The sequence below is a fragment of the Hydra viridissima genome, unplaced genomic scaffold (genome assembly GCF_058129835.1).
Source record: "Hydra viridissima isolate aposymbiotic clone 2 unplaced genomic scaffold, HvirCarnegie_v1 scaffold_12, whole genome shotgun sequence".
NCBI classification, from domain to species: Eukaryota; Metazoa; Cnidaria; class Hydrozoa; order Anthoathecata; family Hydridae; genus Hydra; species Hydra viridissima.
In genome coordinates this window covers 10871047-10888356 of record NW_028324311.1, presented here as the reverse complement: position 1 = coordinate 10888356, position 17310 = coordinate 10871047, and the positions used below count along the sequence as shown (strand labels likewise).

General features: G+C 28.2%; 1 protein-coding gene and 1 long non-coding RNA gene across 25 annotated transcripts in view; one reads left to right on the top strand and one right to left on the bottom strand.

Moving 5' to 3' along the window:
- The window catches only part of LOC145194482 (protein XNDC1N-like), a 30541-nt gene extending 22354 nt beyond the window's left edge, over window positions 1-8187 (bottom strand). For 16 of the 24 annotated variants that reach the window (XR_016445587.1, XR_016445589.1, XR_016445588.1 and 13 more), the window contains exons 1-3: window positions 6155-6255; window positions 5731-5874; window positions 2057-2209 (exon numbers count right to left, since the gene is read on the bottom strand). Coding sequence is in view for 12 of the 24 variants with exons in the window: in XM_090068656.1 (XP_089924782.1) it covers window positions 2057-2209; window positions 5731-5874; window positions 6155-6167 (310 nt within the window). In the remaining 12 variants the exon portion in view is untranslated. Of the gene's footprint in view, window positions 1-2056; window positions 2210-5730; window positions 5875-6154; window positions 6271-6937; window positions 7052-7859 lie in introns of those variants that run through there. The other 8 variants (XR_016445596.1, XM_090068651.1, XM_090068652.1 and 5 more) reach the window with 4 other exon arrangements.
- Window positions 2812-6233, top strand: LOC149881246 (uncharacterized). Its single transcript, XR_016445597.1, has 2 exons — window positions 2812-4203; window positions 4351-6233. It is a non-coding gene; the product is annotated as an uncharacterized LOC149881246 (long non-coding RNA).
- Window positions 8188-17310: the final 9123 nt, after the last annotated feature.

Genomic DNA, 17310 nt, shown 5'->3' with positions numbered 1-17310 from the left:
CCACAAATGTAACAGAATGAGTCTGGATCGTTAAGACAACTTCTTCTTGATGAGTTCATGCTTTTCACTGGAAAACAGACAACAACATAAAGTTAGTGCAAAAATCAAGCTATGAACAAACTGTTAGAACACTAATTAACAAAAAACTATATTGAGAACTGCTCAGTTCAAGTGCTAATCCCAAGAAATTAATGAGATGATGCGTCACATTTACCAACAAGTGTTATAAATAAGATACCAAAAATATCAAAAACTTGAGCCAATCTGGCAAAACTGATAGCATATTCAGAATCAGCACCCCAAAAATATCCCAAATATTTTGGACACCAGTAAATTTTTTTTTTTTGTTGACCTGTGTAATTATTTCATAGTTATATAATTATATACTAAAATATAATAGGTCAATAAAATTATACATGGAAAGAAAACATGGTATTTAAAATTTCATAGATAGGTGTAAAAAACTATAAATATTGCCAATTTTGCAAGTTATAAAGGACACATCTGTTAAAATTTAGAAAATTTTTTACTGGATAATTCCATACAAAATATCAATGGCAAGTACCCAAGAAAAATAAGTTTGCTTTATTTTCATATCATAGAGTCCCTTATGAAAGGTTGATACCCTTAGTTAAAAAGTGAACCTAAATTTAAAAAAAAGGCTCCCAAGATATGGCTATCCAAAGTTTGATATAACTAGAAATGGCTATCCAAAGGTTGATATCACTTAGCAATTCTATTTTTAAATTTACTCTTACTATTGTGATGTATTACTATAAAATGAGGTAAATAGAAAAAGTGTATAAAGTTGTTGGATGAAAAAAGGTGAATGAAGAAGTGTATAAAATTGTTGAAAGAAAAGGCGATAAATGAAGAAAGAGTTCAAAACCAAAAAACATTTTTTATGTGCACAAAACAACAAAAATATTTGTAAAAAAAACCCTTAAAATTTTTAATTTTTTTTTAAATTTTAGAGGGAAGTAAAAATATAAAAATAAATATGTAATGTAGAAATGAAAAAAAAAAATGTTTTGCAGCTATTTACTTGAAAAGTAAAAAAGAAATTTAAAATAGTGAATACCATAAAAGCAAAATTAGACATAAAAAAAAGTTCTTGGCGGACTTAACAAAGAACTTTGGTGAACTAAGAAATCAAGATACAGAAATTAATGTAATATGCAAAGTATCTAAAAAATAAATTAAAAACATTAAAAATCTCTCCAAATTAAAAAAAGTTGTAGGATAAAAAATTGTGTAAGATTGAAAAGAAAAAAAAATGTTCAAGTATTTAAGAAGGAAAAAACTCAGCATATATATAATATGCTTAAATACCATAAGCTAATATATTAGCATATATACAATATAACAAATTTAAAACTTTCTAAGTTTTGTAGTTTACATACTGTTGTATCAACCTTCAAAATACGGTTTTGTTGATATATGCAATGAAGTTAAGTATGTTATAAACATTTATGCATTTATGATAAACATTTTATAATCTACATATTGCATTCTGCTGAATCATAACTTAAAATCAAAAGCAAAAGAGAGGCTTAACATTTATCTTTTTCATTATGTTAAATGATTAAAACCAAGATGCTTTATTTAGGAAATTTAAAGACTTCTCACTTTGACAAAAAAAAAAAAAAAATTCCCTTATTTTTACTTATGAGATGATAGTGATAAATGATAGTGTATTTTAAAAGGTTGAACTCTTAAACTTGTCCAGAAAGATCAACGAATAATTATATTGTAAATTTTAAGTTTATAGTGATTTTGATGTACCATAACAGCAACACATTTGCTTAGTAACTACATTAAGTACAATATATTTATTTTGAAAAAGAATTTTTCGATTTCTCAGATCTATTGCAAACTCATTAGTAATTCAGAATTTAATGCATTTTGTTAGGTTTGAGAAAAATTGCAGAGTGAAGAAAAACTGGATTTTTTTTCAAAAGAATAACCACAAAAAAACAACAAACAATTCAACAGAAAGATTGTAGAAAAAATGAAAAAATATAAAAAACAAACTCAAATATGATTAACTGTTCACCTTTGTTTAATAACTTGACACCTGTTTTGCTTATTTGTTGCTTACTTTCAGCTACAGTGTTGAAAATAAATGCAGGTACAAGGGAGTAGAACACTCCATTAGAACGCATTGAATGAGCTACAAGAATTTCCACTGAGTGGCTATTGAAATTTCCTAGATAAAAAAAAAGTAGCACAGTAAGAAAATTAGTACTCTATTTGTAAAACAATTATAAAATTTTTTAAATAAAGACCAGTTTTTACTAATATTGTATAAAAACTCAAAAATGTTCAACTGATTTTCTGTTTTGAGATTTTTTAATTTATATGCATAAAAAAATAAAAAGATAGTCTGCACCACATTCTATTGTCTAGGCTTGCAAAGACTTAAAACTCAGATGCTACTTCAACTTCTACTTCACTTTTCCTTTGGTTATTCTCATGTAGAAATAAACTTTCATATATTTCTCATGCTAGTTTAGCAATTTCATTTTTTTGGGGTACTTTAAAAGATTATCTGATGATTCTGAATCTGATTTATAGTCACTCAGATTATCTAAATAGCAAAGTAAACCAACAATATTACAATTCCTTCTTTCATTAATTCTCTGAGAGATAAAAGTAAATAAATTTTGACCTATATTAGTATTTTGATCTCTAAGGTTTTGTAGTAAAAACAAAGTAATTGTATTAGATTTTATCAGATCACAGTCTCTATTCCCCAATGTCATAACACTTAGCTCTAGAATATCAAGAGCTTGAACAACATCAGAGATGTTTTTTTTTTTATTTCTTCTTCTTTTAAAGTCAAATCTGCTCTGGATATATCCACAAGAGCTTTTCCAATAACATTTTTTAATTCCAATAATCATTTTAACATACTTATTAGAGAGTTCCATCTTGTTTTAACATACAAAATAAACTTAAGCTCTTTTCCCAAATCAGCTCTACAGATATCTTGAAGAATATCATTTTTAAGTGGTGATTTTCTAAACATCTTGACTGTTTTACAAACTATTGATATAAGAATACCATAGTCCTCTTTAAACTGGATTCCCTCATCAACAGAGCTATTACTTTCTTCACTCCAGCATTCTTTATTGACATTATCAAACCAGGATCAGAATCAGCTTCATTTTCATTATCCTTATCATTGATTAGTTCTTCTTGAGTTGTTTCAATTGCTAAACTTTTTTTCTTATAAAGAATATCACATGCTGCAAGATGAATGCCATGGGAATGGCAATGTAGGTGGATAACTTCCCGTTTTCTTCATAACTGAAGCACCATCAGTGACATATCCAAAAATATTATTGGTCAAATTCAATCACAATTCATTCAATTTGTCAGTAACAATAATAACTGCTCTTTCTGAATGCATTGAACCATTTCTTCTAATCATTCCAAGGCCATAATGACATTTGTCTGAGCAATGAACATTAAAACAAAAGCATCTTCTAGTTCCACCTGAAATCTACTCAACAAGAGAAATTGAAAATCTTTTTCCATTTAATTTTTTTTTTTTTTGCTGAAGTTCTTAAGCAGTTTTCAACTTTATTGAGTTTCTATAGTTCATAACAATTTTTAGTCCTTAGGTTTCTAGCCAGTTTTAATATCTTTACTATTGGCCAAAGTTGAAAAAGAGATCTACAGCTGTTAAGCAAGGTAATACCTATTCAGCTTTGTTACCTATTTTATTAAAGTAAGGCAGCAGAACCTGACTGTGTAGTTTTTGACTTTTTTGAAACAATATTCTGGTTGACAAAATTTTATGCTTGTCCTCTAAAAGAAAACAAGAAACTTGAAGTTGATGAATGGAATTTTAACTGAACAATGTTTGCACATGAATATTGATTTGTCTTTGTTTTCTGATAAAAAAAATGCTTCCAAACTTTAGAACAAATTTTTACAGACAATATTTTAAATGGCAACAAGGCTATTTGTACTGCTGCTCTTAAAACTTACTATTTGTTTAAATTTCTCAGTGGTACCAGATAGAAGTATAAGTAGTTCTTGTTTGCTTTTAAAAAACTATCCAATGTTAACACCAGAGACACAGACAAGAATCTGGCTCAAGGATCATTGAAGAATTCAAGCTTAACACAGCCTTACAATACACTGGGATGAAAAGCTGATGTTTGATTTGGTTGGAATGGAAATAGTGGACAGGTTACCTATTCTTGTCATAATGATAGGGCATTATGACAAGAATAGGTAACCTGTCATCAAGTCATAATCATATCCAGTGAGCATGATGCATTAACCTAGGAGCTCAAAAGTTATTTTTAAATATAAAAAGAACTTTTAAGATCCTAGGTTAATGCATCATGCTCACTGGATGGTGAAGACCTTTAAAAGTATCAAGGTTTGGATATTTTGGGTGCAGTTCAAGCTTATCTCACAAGAATCTCAAGGCCTTTCCCATGTAAATATATTTCTTGCTAAAGTTCATATCAAGTTTTGGTTTTTTGCACCTTTGCTTCTAAGGCAGATAAAAATGATCTAAAACAACTCCATGCCTACCCAAATTGAGAGATTTGTGTAATGACATTGCTCAAGATTGCGGAGCACCTATGGTACAAGTATAAGGATTTGATAGTCTTCAGTCTATTCAATCCTTATGTGGATTTTAACACAAAGCAAAAAATCATAAAAGTATCTAGAGAAAAAAAAAGAAAAGAGATTTAATTAAAGTGTATTCAGTTTGAATTGGCAATGGTGCAGCAGAAGACACAAGCTCATTTAGCATCAAAAAGAAGCAGGAACCTGTTTGTTATACTTCTCATGCCAGACAGATTCCTAATTGAAGATCCTGAATCATTCAATGGGAAAGAAGACTTTAGGTTGCAGCTACAATTACAAAAAGACATAGCCTACAATCAATGACCATGTAGAGTGTAGGATTGCTCTAATCTAAAATCCTCTGGAGTCTGGTTGCCACAAAAGTAAAAAGCAACTCTAGTATACTTTGAAAGTTATTGAACAGTCAGGGCATTATTTCCAAATGAAAAGAAACTAATGCTATTATGAATAAGTGTTAATATAGAATAGATTGCTATTAATGACACTCTTTGTACTATTCATATTTGTTATTTAATGAAATTGTGGTTCAACTGCAAGTGATGCCAACTTCAGCCATAACCAGTTAAGTATAAACAGAAGAGGATTTTATGATAAGGAAAAATTTCCCTCAGTAACTGTTGAGTTTAATAGAATGTTGGCATGTCTACAAACAGAAACCATCAGACCAAAAATATACCTACATTGATAGATTATCAAATCATTCAACAAACATCTAAGCATTGAACAATTTCAAAGCTAAACTTATGTTTTTACAAAATGGTGTTGCAGCACATACTTTTCAAGAATTTTAGGAGAATCCCAATTTGGTAAGAATTTAATGAGATTTGTTGACTTAAGCTAGCTATGCTTCAGCAGGTTTTTAAAACTATATCTAAACCCTAATACTGAAATTTAGCATTATTACAATACCTCACACAAAAGAATAATAACTTTAATGAACAAGCGTTTAATAGATAGGTTATAATTGTAAGAACATGTACCATAAAATATCTTGCAAATATTGACTACACTTATAATCAAAATCATCACATTCTGCCCTTAATCACGTTATAAATCAATCTAGCATGTAATCTTATAACTTAATTATATCTAGTAATAGTAAGAACAGCATACCCACATCAATAAAATAAATAGTAAACTCTTTTGAAAAAGACAGCTCAACTTCTATACTTTGAGAAGTGTTTGCTCTCGAGCAAAGCCATTTGCACTTTCCATTTGATAGTTTATTAAGAAGATTCTTAGCAGGGTGAATGTGTCCTTGAAAAAATTCATTTAATTTAACAGACAACAGTTCTAATAAAAATCTAAGTAACACTTCTGTAAGCATTATGATAAAGTGAAATACTAACTCTTGTTAGTGATTGGAAATATTAGGCTGAAATTTATCTTAAGCTAAAGTTAATTAACAAATATGGGCAAAATCTACTACTTCAAATAAAACAGTCAAAAAAATAAGCTCTTTTTAAACCTACTTTTTACAAAAAATTGTAATAAACTGTATTTATAGGAAAATGCTTTTCAAAAAATCATGACAAACCTCTGAGCTGCATCTACTAACTTCAGCCAAATTTATTTCACTCATATTTTCTACTTAATGTATTAAATTTCTTGCCACTGAAAGTCAAATTTAATGATAAATATTTAGTTTTATAAATCATCAGTAGTCAAAGATCCCAATTTAAGAAATTTACCAGTTTTAATTTTGAGAGAAGAAAAAGATTAAACACTAAATATAAATGTCAAGTTATTACATTTTATTAATAATTAATTTGAAAATAAATAGAACAGCTACTTTAGCGACTGCATTACATTATAGAGTCAACTTTAATGGCCAATTTTAATGTATAAGATCATCTAAAACTGTTAATATATCATCTATTACACCTGTTACAATTCTGTTAGACCAAGATTTGTATGGCATCAAAGTATAGTATAAAAAGTAAAACCCAGTGATTATTTGAACTTCTATAGAATATTAGGTTTGAATACTCTTTTGGCCACTAAATACATGGATTATAATGATTTTTTATTAAACTTAAAAACGAGATTAAAAAGAGACTTTTTTTAATCAAGAAAAAAATAAAGTGATATTAAGATCTCATTTTGGTTATATACACACGTGCAATGTTATATACACACGTGGAACGTTGTAAAATATTGCTCATTTTTTACATGCCAATATTTCACTTCTTTTAAATTAAAAAGTGGACGATTTGTTTTTGCTATTTATTATGCAGTCAAAAATATACGGTAGATTCTTTCATACTGATTCATCTCCATTTACAAACAAAATATCTTTAAAGCGTTTTTTTAAACTTACTTTAAAATTAATTAGACAAGCATTTTTATGCGCAGCTGATAAGTTATGACGCTTATTATTTACAGATTGCTGCTTCTTTTCCCCTTACTCTTTAATATTCTCAATCGTCCACTCACTAATTTTAATGAGTCTTATCTGGGTCTAAATAATTATGAACAAACAGAATAACCTATGCCAGTTTTCAAAATGGTTAACCTCTCAAATGTCTTTAATTTTTCCTTCCATCGCATCTCCGACCAGTATTTTGGAAAAAATATTTTGTCACCTGGTTAATTACTTAAACAATTGCTTTTTCTTTATAAAATTCTGTCACCATCTGAAATGGTTTCACAACTTTCACTACTTAGTTTTCTTTTCTTTTCACTTTTCCATTTTTTTATTTGGTAAATGGTATTTTATAAATTATTACTTGAAAAAAAAAACAAACTATATTTTGAATTAGAAGTTTTTATAATCAGAAGAAACACGTGACGACACGTCTTCACCAAGAGAAAAAAATTTTTTTTTAATAGATTGCTATCAATTTTTGTCGTTTTTCCATCATTCTGCTAAAAAACAACGAAAGGTGGCAAAAATAAAAAGCCTTCCAATGGCAGTTTATAACAATGTGAGGGTGGCGCTTTTAACGTTTCAAGTTATTTATTTAATTTATTTTTTTTTGTTTAGTTAAGGTAAGTGTAAGGGTCAGAGTTATGTGGATTAGGTATATGGAAGTTGGGATCGAGGTTAGTGGTCTGGAGAGTACTTGGTTAGGAAATGGTAAGGTTTGAGAATAGTTTGGTTAGGAATGGGCAAGGTTTAATCTAAAAGGGCTAAACTTATATTCGCCGTCCTCAGTATATTCTATAATGTAAACTCAACAAATGTTCTATTAATGTGTAATGGTTATAACTTTTATATAATACAATTAATATTTTCTTACGCTTCTTGCAGTGTTCAATACTGTTTATATCAGTTACTCCTCTTCCTTTTTTATCTTCTTTTTTTACAAATATCTCTTCTTTAATTAAATCTTTTGGTTATTCTCCATCAATCAATAGCAAAATCTTCTTCTTTTTTTACGTCTTTGTTCTCCTTTTAAAACTCTCCTTCTAAAGAGACGACCGTACTCATCAGTCGCTCTAATCCCTCTATCTCTTATTGTCTTAGACTCTCTTTTTTCAGCTTTTACAGTTTTTTGCTTGTTTTCCAGTTGCGATATCTTTTCATTTATTTACATGGCATGTTGATGAGTCTTCGCGTTTACGTCTTTTCTCAGTTGTATTTAACTTTTCTTCTAACGCTTTATCACTTATTTATGTGAAGAGTTGGTGAATCATCTTATGTATATTTTTTTTATCAATCGTCGTTTTTATTTAAGTTCTCCCTCCTCTCAATAATAACCTTAATTCGGCAATGATTAAACACGGTTCAAACTCTCTGAAAATTTTCTCATCGTTGTAGTGGCATGTTTCTCATAATTTATTCCATGTTTCTTATTGTACAAGGTGTCCATAATGGTTGGGTGCAGCTTAAAAATTATATAAATTATAAATTAAAAAAAAAAAGTTATATTATCTAAATGAAATCTGTTACTTTCCTGGCACTCTTCTAATCTTGAGCAAAGGTTTCTAAAAACACGTTGGCACAGAGCCTGACATAATGAACAGTGATCAATCAATGAACGTAGTTGGTCTCCTTCAAGTCCTGCACTTGTTAAATTTTATATACTTAAAAGATATAAGTTGCGCTTTAAGATCAGCAGAAATGATTTTTTTAAGTTCAATGCTTGATTTCAGTTACGAACAGACAATGTTGGGTTTTCATTTGATTGTGGGACACGTTTGATAATTTCTTCGGTTCTGAAAATTTAAGCTTAAAACATGATTCAATTGCTGTTATCTTGAATAACTAAAAGGAAGTTGATGTGATTGATTAGACGAGACCAAAAATTTTTGACGAACCCGACAGACTTTATTATAATTTAATTTCTATTGTTTAAAACAAAAGATTCGTAAGAATGCGCAACGAGCATGGTTCGCAAAAAAAAAAAAACAATAGGTTGCACGTCCATCTCTTATGGGTCCATGGTTTTACATTGAACGCTTCCCATCTCTCTGTCCATTTTTTAGTACACTCAAGGCATTGAACGAAAACTTCTAATTAAAAGTTTTTTAAAAAATTGTCATAAAACTTTTTGTTTTCGTTAAACAATCTTCTTCCATTTTAACGTAAATTTTTGGGATAATTGTTTGAGCCGCACAGTGACTCAAAACAGCAAAAAAATGGTAATAAACCCCTAACAACTTTTCTATAAATTGCCCTTTTTTAAATAATATTAAATTGCAATAATTTTTTATTTCAAAAGTATAAATAATTGTTTCATAAAACTTTTATTTTGTATTTTATAGTTAAAAGAAGTAAAAAAATTTGATATTATTTTCAAAGAAATCTGAAAAATGTGAGATTTTATTTAACTAAAATAGAGTATTTTTAATTCAAATAAAAGTGTATATTTATTTTGAAGATAATCTTTTGGCTCTATATATTTCAAATTTACTCAAAAGAAAAAAAGTCTGATTTTTTTGTTTAAATTTAAAGACATTTCTTAAAAAAAGGTGGCAAGTAATTGTATTTTTTTGGTTTATATATTAGCTAAAAAAATGTTCCACCGAGTTCCAAAAATATATACATTTTTTCTAGTTAATTAATATTTCTACTTTTAAATTATAAAAGTTTTACTGCGGTCTCTTGCAGTATTGGAAGTTATTAAAGAAATAACAGTTAAAAACCCTGTTTTCCGCCATTTTTGAAAGGATTTATTATTTGATAAGTACAACATATTTGAAAAACCTTAACTGAACAACTTTAACATTTCCTGTAATATAAAGTTAACTTAGTAATATAGTGTTATTACAGGATGTAACAATGTGACAATTGCTAAAGCCATTACAAAATAAAATTTTAAACAGTGTAAAGTAAAAAAATATATAATGTAGTTTAAAATGTTTCTGATATATTAGTTTTATTATATTGATGGTTCTTAAAAACAATAACAATGAAAAGATTAGATCTTATCTCAAATATACGTGAATTAGGAGTGAAATTTCTGAAATTTTTGCAAAGTGTAAAAAAACTAAAACAATGTGGACGAAATTATGATACATCTATACAAAAAGAAAATCGTTGGCTTCAAAGAAATCTTATGAGCAAAAAAAATAGTCATTTTGGTTTTGGAAAGCCCCATAAGCAATCGAGTGTTGTTGGAGAGCAAAGCAAAAGAAAAAAAAAATAAAAGAACTAGCCACTGAACATCACAAAGCTCTATTTTTAGCTTCTGCAAAAATTGCAAATACTGCTGGAGAAAAAAAAAAGCTTCTATTTTAAAAAACAATATGTCTAATCTTTTAGAGATAAAAAAAGTTGATAAAACTTTGGATAAAACCTTTCCCATTAATATGAGTGTAGAGGAAGCTCTTGCATTAAAAATGAACACTGATCTTAGCGATAAACAGTATCAAATGATCAGAAACTCAGCTCTTGTACACAATGTACATATTTATCCTATTTTGCACGATATTTTCGTGAAAATACATTTTTCTGAAATTTCTGCAAAGTGTACTCTTCAAAGCATGTTAGATCACACTGTGAGTAGAAAAACTGAAATGATTGATATACCTATTAGTGGTCAAGATAACGAAATATCTGGAGTTTTATATGGAAAGATTGGTTTTGATGAAGCATCAAGCCAAAGTATTTACAAACAGAAATACTTTGAGACAAGCATCACAAGTATTGAACTTAAGAGCGAAGAAAATCTTTTTAGTACAGCTTTTGTGCTTTTATTGCTCAAAGTAGAAGATGAAGAAATTTAGAAAAATGGAAATCCTTCAAGTTGTCACTTTTGTTGACCTCTTCATCTACAATATAAAAAAGAGAGTTTAATTTTATACAGAGAAGAAGAATCAGATCTAAAAAATCAAATAAATGCCTTGAAGACGTTTTGCAAAGTTTTTGATATTGCAGGGAGAAAGGTGACTTTTAATATCAGCTATAGAATTGATCTTACAATGTTTGATAATAAAGTATTTAACGCACTTACAGAGACAAAATCTACTCAATCCTGCAATGTTTGAAATGCTAAACCGAACGAAATGATCAATATTGATTTATTAAAAGCAAAAGCTGAGAATGAGTCAGCCTTGGGGCTTGGAATTTCAGCTTTGCATTGCTGGATAAAATGCTTAGAATTTATTCTTCATTTGAGTTATAAAATTGAAATTAAAAAGTATAAGCGAAAAACAATTGAGTAAAAATTATCTGTAGACTTAAAAAAAAAAAAGATTCAGGTACTCTTCAGAGAACGGTTAAGCTTATATGTTGACATGCCTAAAACTGGGTCTGGAAATACCAATGATGGCAATACTGCCAGAAAAGCATTAAAAATTATTAAAGTTTTTTCTGAAATTACTAAAGTTGATTGTGATATAATTGAAAGATTGCATAATATTCTCATAACCATATCTTGTGGATATCCTATTAAAATCAATGAATTAGATTTATACTGCACTGAAACAGCTAAACGTATAGTGAGTTTGTACAACTGGTATGTTATGCCTCCTACTGTACATAAAATGCTGCTTCATAGTTCTTCCATATCAGATAAATTACCTTTGCCAATCGGGGTATATTCGGAAGATGCACTGGAGAGTTTAAATAAACAGATAAGAAATTCTAGACTTAAGCACACAGCAAAAATGTTAAGGTTAAACACAATGATGAATCAGATGCACTACCTTCTAGTAAGATCAGATCCAAAAGTATCAAGCATATCTTTTAGAAAACATAAGAGCTATCGAGGAAAACCGTTACCAGATGAAGTTATTAAATTAATTGTAATGTAAATAAAAAAATAAATGTAATATAATACAGTTTTTTTTCTCTATGTATCAACTTCATTTAAAAACCATTTTTATAAAAGCTTCAAGTAGAGTAATATATCAAGATGATGTGTTTGTCTTGAAGATTCTAAAACTTGAAAAAAAATTTTTTTGTATAGTCACCTTAAACGCGCGTATACGCGCCTAAGCGCGCGTTATACGCGTCTAAGCTACGCATAAAAAAAAATTAATTAACAAATTTGAAATCTTTGACCCAAAAATTATTATTTTGATATGTAACATTATTGATTTACGGTTTATGTCAAATTTTATTTAATTTTTACCGTTTTTTGATCGTTCTGAGTCACTGTGCGCCGCTTTCTTTGCACACAACTTTACAAATAACACAAATAGTTTTCAGAGGCGGTAACGTGTAAGTACATTTCAGTCCGCCTATAAAATAATAAGAGTATTTAAGCATGTGTTCTAAAAAGGGGAATATTTCTTCAGTTTATACGGGCAATAAATCTAACGTCATTTTAATTCTGCAAGTTTTAAGAAAGTTTCATGGCTGATTGTAAGGCAACAATATGGACTGTAATATGGTTTATTTTATTGATATGCATTTGCTGGCCTATAGGATTTCTTTGTGCCGTTATTTATGTCCTATTGCAACCTTTCTTTCCGTGCTGTCATGGTTGTAAGAGTTTTCATGATTTGCTGCTAAAAGGTACACAACTTCCCCAAACAGCGTCACTAAATATGATGAACGGTCAACCTGGTTGTTAGTAAACATGTACATTTTTGATCAGAAGTTGTAAGAAGTAGCTTTTATGTTCTTATAGCTACATCCACAAAATTTTCTAGATAACTACTAACAGAAAATAAATTTAATGGGTGTGTGTATATATATATATATATATATATATATATATATATATATATATATACCCATACTTATTTGTAGGAGTTGTTTGTGTTTATAATGGGTTTATATTTATATGTTAATCTTATTTCATTTTATAAATAGACTTCTTTATTTTTTTAAATTACTGTTATTTGTCTAACTGGTTGTAATATTCATTATCATATTTTGTGTATATTGATATAGACTCTTATTTATTTGTGTACATTCTTTTGTTCTCACTCATACCAGGTTCTTAAGCTTTTTGCACATCTGAGGAAACTTTTATTTTATGACCATGACCTATTTTTTTAGGGTTTGACAAGCAAATTGATGCTTTTGAATAGTTATAGTAAATTAATTTCAAATTATATTTAATTGATTAAGCTGCTTTTCATAAATTTTATGCTAAACTCAAATTAGATTATAAAAGATAGAAATTTAGTAAAGAAAACATGAAGCAGAGAAATTTATAAGAAAAACAAAATCCAGAGACTTGTAAAGTATGTTAAAGTTACATATTCAAAAAAATTCTTCACTCTAATGTTAAGTTATTTTTTCTTTTCATGTCTTAAACCTTTTATCATCTTCATAGTAGTGCTTTCGTGAAACTATAAATTCGTAAACAAGAAGATTTGAATTTGTAACTTACTTTTACTGTTAAAACTAAAACTTAAACTTTTATTATTAAAACATGAGAAATGTTTAATTTTATTTACAAATAGACAAACATTATTGACAAACATGGTTATGTTAATTTTAAAGTAGTAAGATGATTGTTCAGTATACATAAAAATAAAACTTCTCAGATTAAAATAGGAAGCATATAGAATATATCAAAATAAAATAGGAAGCTCTGTATTTGATAATATGTTTAGCTATAGAAATGAACTTTCACTGCATTATTTAGTTGAATTTAAAGGAACAGCCATACATCTTGAAAAAGCTAATAAAAATTGTAAAATTTTAACATACAAACACAAACAAAAAGTTTGTTAAACCAGTTGCTAAGATCTTTTTAAAATAAAGTTTAAAAAAAAAGAAAACTTCAATAGTACTATCTTTTTTTTTTTTTTTTTTTTTTTTTAGAGAAATTGATAAGCTTAAAAATTAGTATAAAGGTTAAATTTATTCTCTTAAATTTAGAGTGAGCAAAAAAAGCAGTTTTTCCCCAATTACGTCCGTGAAGGTTATAATTATATAATTTATTTACAACATAATTCGTTTCAAAATGAAAGTTTTTTTGCTAAATGCTTTAAATAACTGTTAAATAAGTCAATTACAATGTGATTATCAAACAATATCTTGTTTAATATCACATAAAATAATAAAATACATCATTTTTCCAAACTGGTTTTTATCAACCCACTGCCTCCATAGAGACTCAGCAAAATATGATTAAAATATTTTGTGGGAATTTAGGCCTGGGCCTAACGCTAGGTTAGGGCCCATCAATTTTAATGAAGTTAATGCCTAAACAAATTCAGCCTTTTATTATTGGTTTAAAAAATTTGAAGGTTCATTAGACACTTCTATTAAGCAAATTCAGCCTTTTATTATTGGTTTAAAAAATTTGAAGGTTCATTAGAAAACTGTTTTGAATTTGCTCTGAAAACCTTACGACCCTGGCACCATTGGGCACTTCATACTTATATCGAAAAAGTTTAATTCATCTCCATGACAACCCATTCTCACATACTCCTCCAAGAGTTTTTTGGATTTTCTTTTAAAAACTATTCGCAAATTACTTAAAGAACCAAACCAGTCAGTAATGTTAGGTCTGAAGATGTTGAACTCACGATTAATCTGTAGAAGAGTGAAATCTTAACACCAAAAATAAGAGTTTTTTTTGTAGCAGATAACATTGTTCAAAAAAAATTATAACGAGAGTTATAATTTTTTTTGAACAAAGGAGCATTTTTTGAAAGTAATCTATGGTTCTAAAATGGTTTGCATTAAAAAATTATATCTTTAAACATAATTACTTTTTCCTTTCTTTTGTTTATAGTTTACAAAACTGAACTTAACGTTAGCTAAGGTAGTAGAAATTTTGTCGTGTAAAGCAAATAAATGATTTTAAATGAGTAAGTAAAGTTAATGTATAATTAAAAATTAATTAACACAAGTTTAATTTAAGGTTTACAATAGAATAAGTGAAAAGAAAAGAAATGCAAATTTAATTGCAAATAAAAATGTGGTCTCATTGTGTTTGCAACGTACAACTTAACATTAATTCAACCAGCACTCAACCAAAAGTTGTTTTGATTGCCCTTTTTTTTTTAACTAAACCAACCTTGACTTCTCAGCGTCATTCCGTGATCTGATGATTTGAAGGTTGAGATATGACAATCTAGAACATAAATTACCAATTCTAAAAAACCAACTACCCTGGTAACTTACCCGGGTAATGACGTAAAATGGTGTTTTTTGGTGAAAACCAATTCTACAAAAATATTTTGCTACAAGGTTAGTTTTAGTTAGGTTTAATTGAGATATAATGATAGTGTTAAGTTTAGTTCATAAGTCTATTCCACGATAGTGAAATCTTGAAATATGGTTCTAAGTACTAATAAAATGAATTAATTTGATGTATCAGCTACATTTTCAATTATCTGGGTATTTAATATTTTTCAAAAAGTTTTTTGTAAAACAATTTTTTCGGCATTTCATCCCTGTGCCCCAAAGACGAGTCTAAGCATCAATGAAATAAAAACAAATCAACGACATCTTGATGGTTGTTCAGAGAAATCTTTACTTTGTAAAAAAGTCATTTATCTCACAAGTTTTAAAACATAAATGAATATGCAAATAAGCTACTTAATGCTAATCTTTGATTTTCAGCATACATTTGTCGTTTAGCCTCGATCATGAGTGTCAAAAGAGACTTTCTTATTGCATGTAAAAATTATTGACTATTTGATGTAATCGTAGTCTAATGAGGCTCTCGAAGTAATTTTATTTAAAAAATTTACTTAAAATACATTTTGCTATAAAGATATGGTATTAAAAATATTTGAAATTCTTTTTCTGATTTAAATAAACAAAAAAAAATGTTACTTAATCAAAATATAAAACAAAGTTTAAAACTTAGCACAAATTTTTTTTTTGAATATTGTTTTTAAAATTTTTTTTAAAAATGGCTGAATTTTTTCAACAGAGATAGTAAAACTTTTTTATTACGTCCTCTTTTTCATTTAGCGTCCTCTTTTTCATTTAGCGTCCTCTTTTTCATTTAGTGTCCTCTTTTTCGATTTTTGCATTACTATTATCAAACGTTGCTGGGTTTAATCTCGATATAATAACTTAAGAAATAAAAGCAGAGAGAAAAAATGCTCAAAGACCAAACTCAAGAAAACAAAAATAGTTAATAATCTAAATAAACTGTAACGATTACTGACGACATTTACCAATGATTTTTGTATGGTGAAAGTAATGAATTTAGTTATGAACAAACTGTAATTGATTTGTTTTATGTTACATAACTTCGCGTGCCAAATAGACCTGTATCTTTTTATTACTATATATAGAAAATGATCTCCAGATTAAGTATAAATAGCCTTTAGAGTGCGGTTATTTTAAAAGATCTAAAGTTAAATTTGACAAATAAATTTTCCATTATTAAAACTGTATCATAACCCAAACTTAGCTGGTGTGACTCAAAATTAAGCTCGCTCATTTTATTTTGCGGAAAAACCGTCATTTGCACATTAGATTTTCAAAGCGTTTTGACGGCGGGTTTGCGTGCTTAAGTCGTCTTGATTATCCCCATCATTGCAATTTGTTCAATTTGCTAAAATCTATATACGCACCGTAAAAACCGAGCAATTATAACTATTAAGTGTGCAATTTTTTTGCATTTATGAGATATTTCAAGACATGCAAAAATTTCATTTTGTAAATACATTTGCTTGATAAATACACTTAGGAGAATAATGAAAATATACAAATTTTGGTTGTGTTTTCTGCTTCTCATCATAGTCAAGTCTCAGACGCATTTACCAGGTAAATTTCTTAATATGATTGGTTATGTAATATGTGTTTGTATTTTAATTTTATTAAAATATTAATGCTTATAAAGTGCGAATGCATCTTTTGTAATAGTGTATGTGAGTTTATTGAGTAATCCATCAGTATAAGCGCTTATTTTCGTGCATTTTTCCAATTTGTTAACAAAAAAAAAAGATAATTAGTCGATTAAAAATGTCAAGTGGAACTGGGAATTTTTGCGTGACAAGATTCTACTTGTCCGCAAACAGTTTTTACGAGAACTTCCGCATGAAATAAACGTATATACTTAGATTAAACTAAACGTTTTTTTTTGGAAATCTTACGTTAAGTTGTACAGTTGAATAGAAACTACATAGGGAAGAATTTCCCGATATTGGCCGTTTCTCAAAATATAGAACTAAAAAAATTTTTATATTAGGTGGTGGCCTAAATTAGAAGTTAACAATGGTCGACTCTTCCCAATATAGAGTAGGAAAAAAAAATACAATATCAATTAAAAAGACTACATAATTATATAATTAGCACGGCAGAAATCCTATATAGGTAAAACTTTTAAAATCACCAAATGTTTTTTTTTATGCCGCACATTTTCAACATTTTTT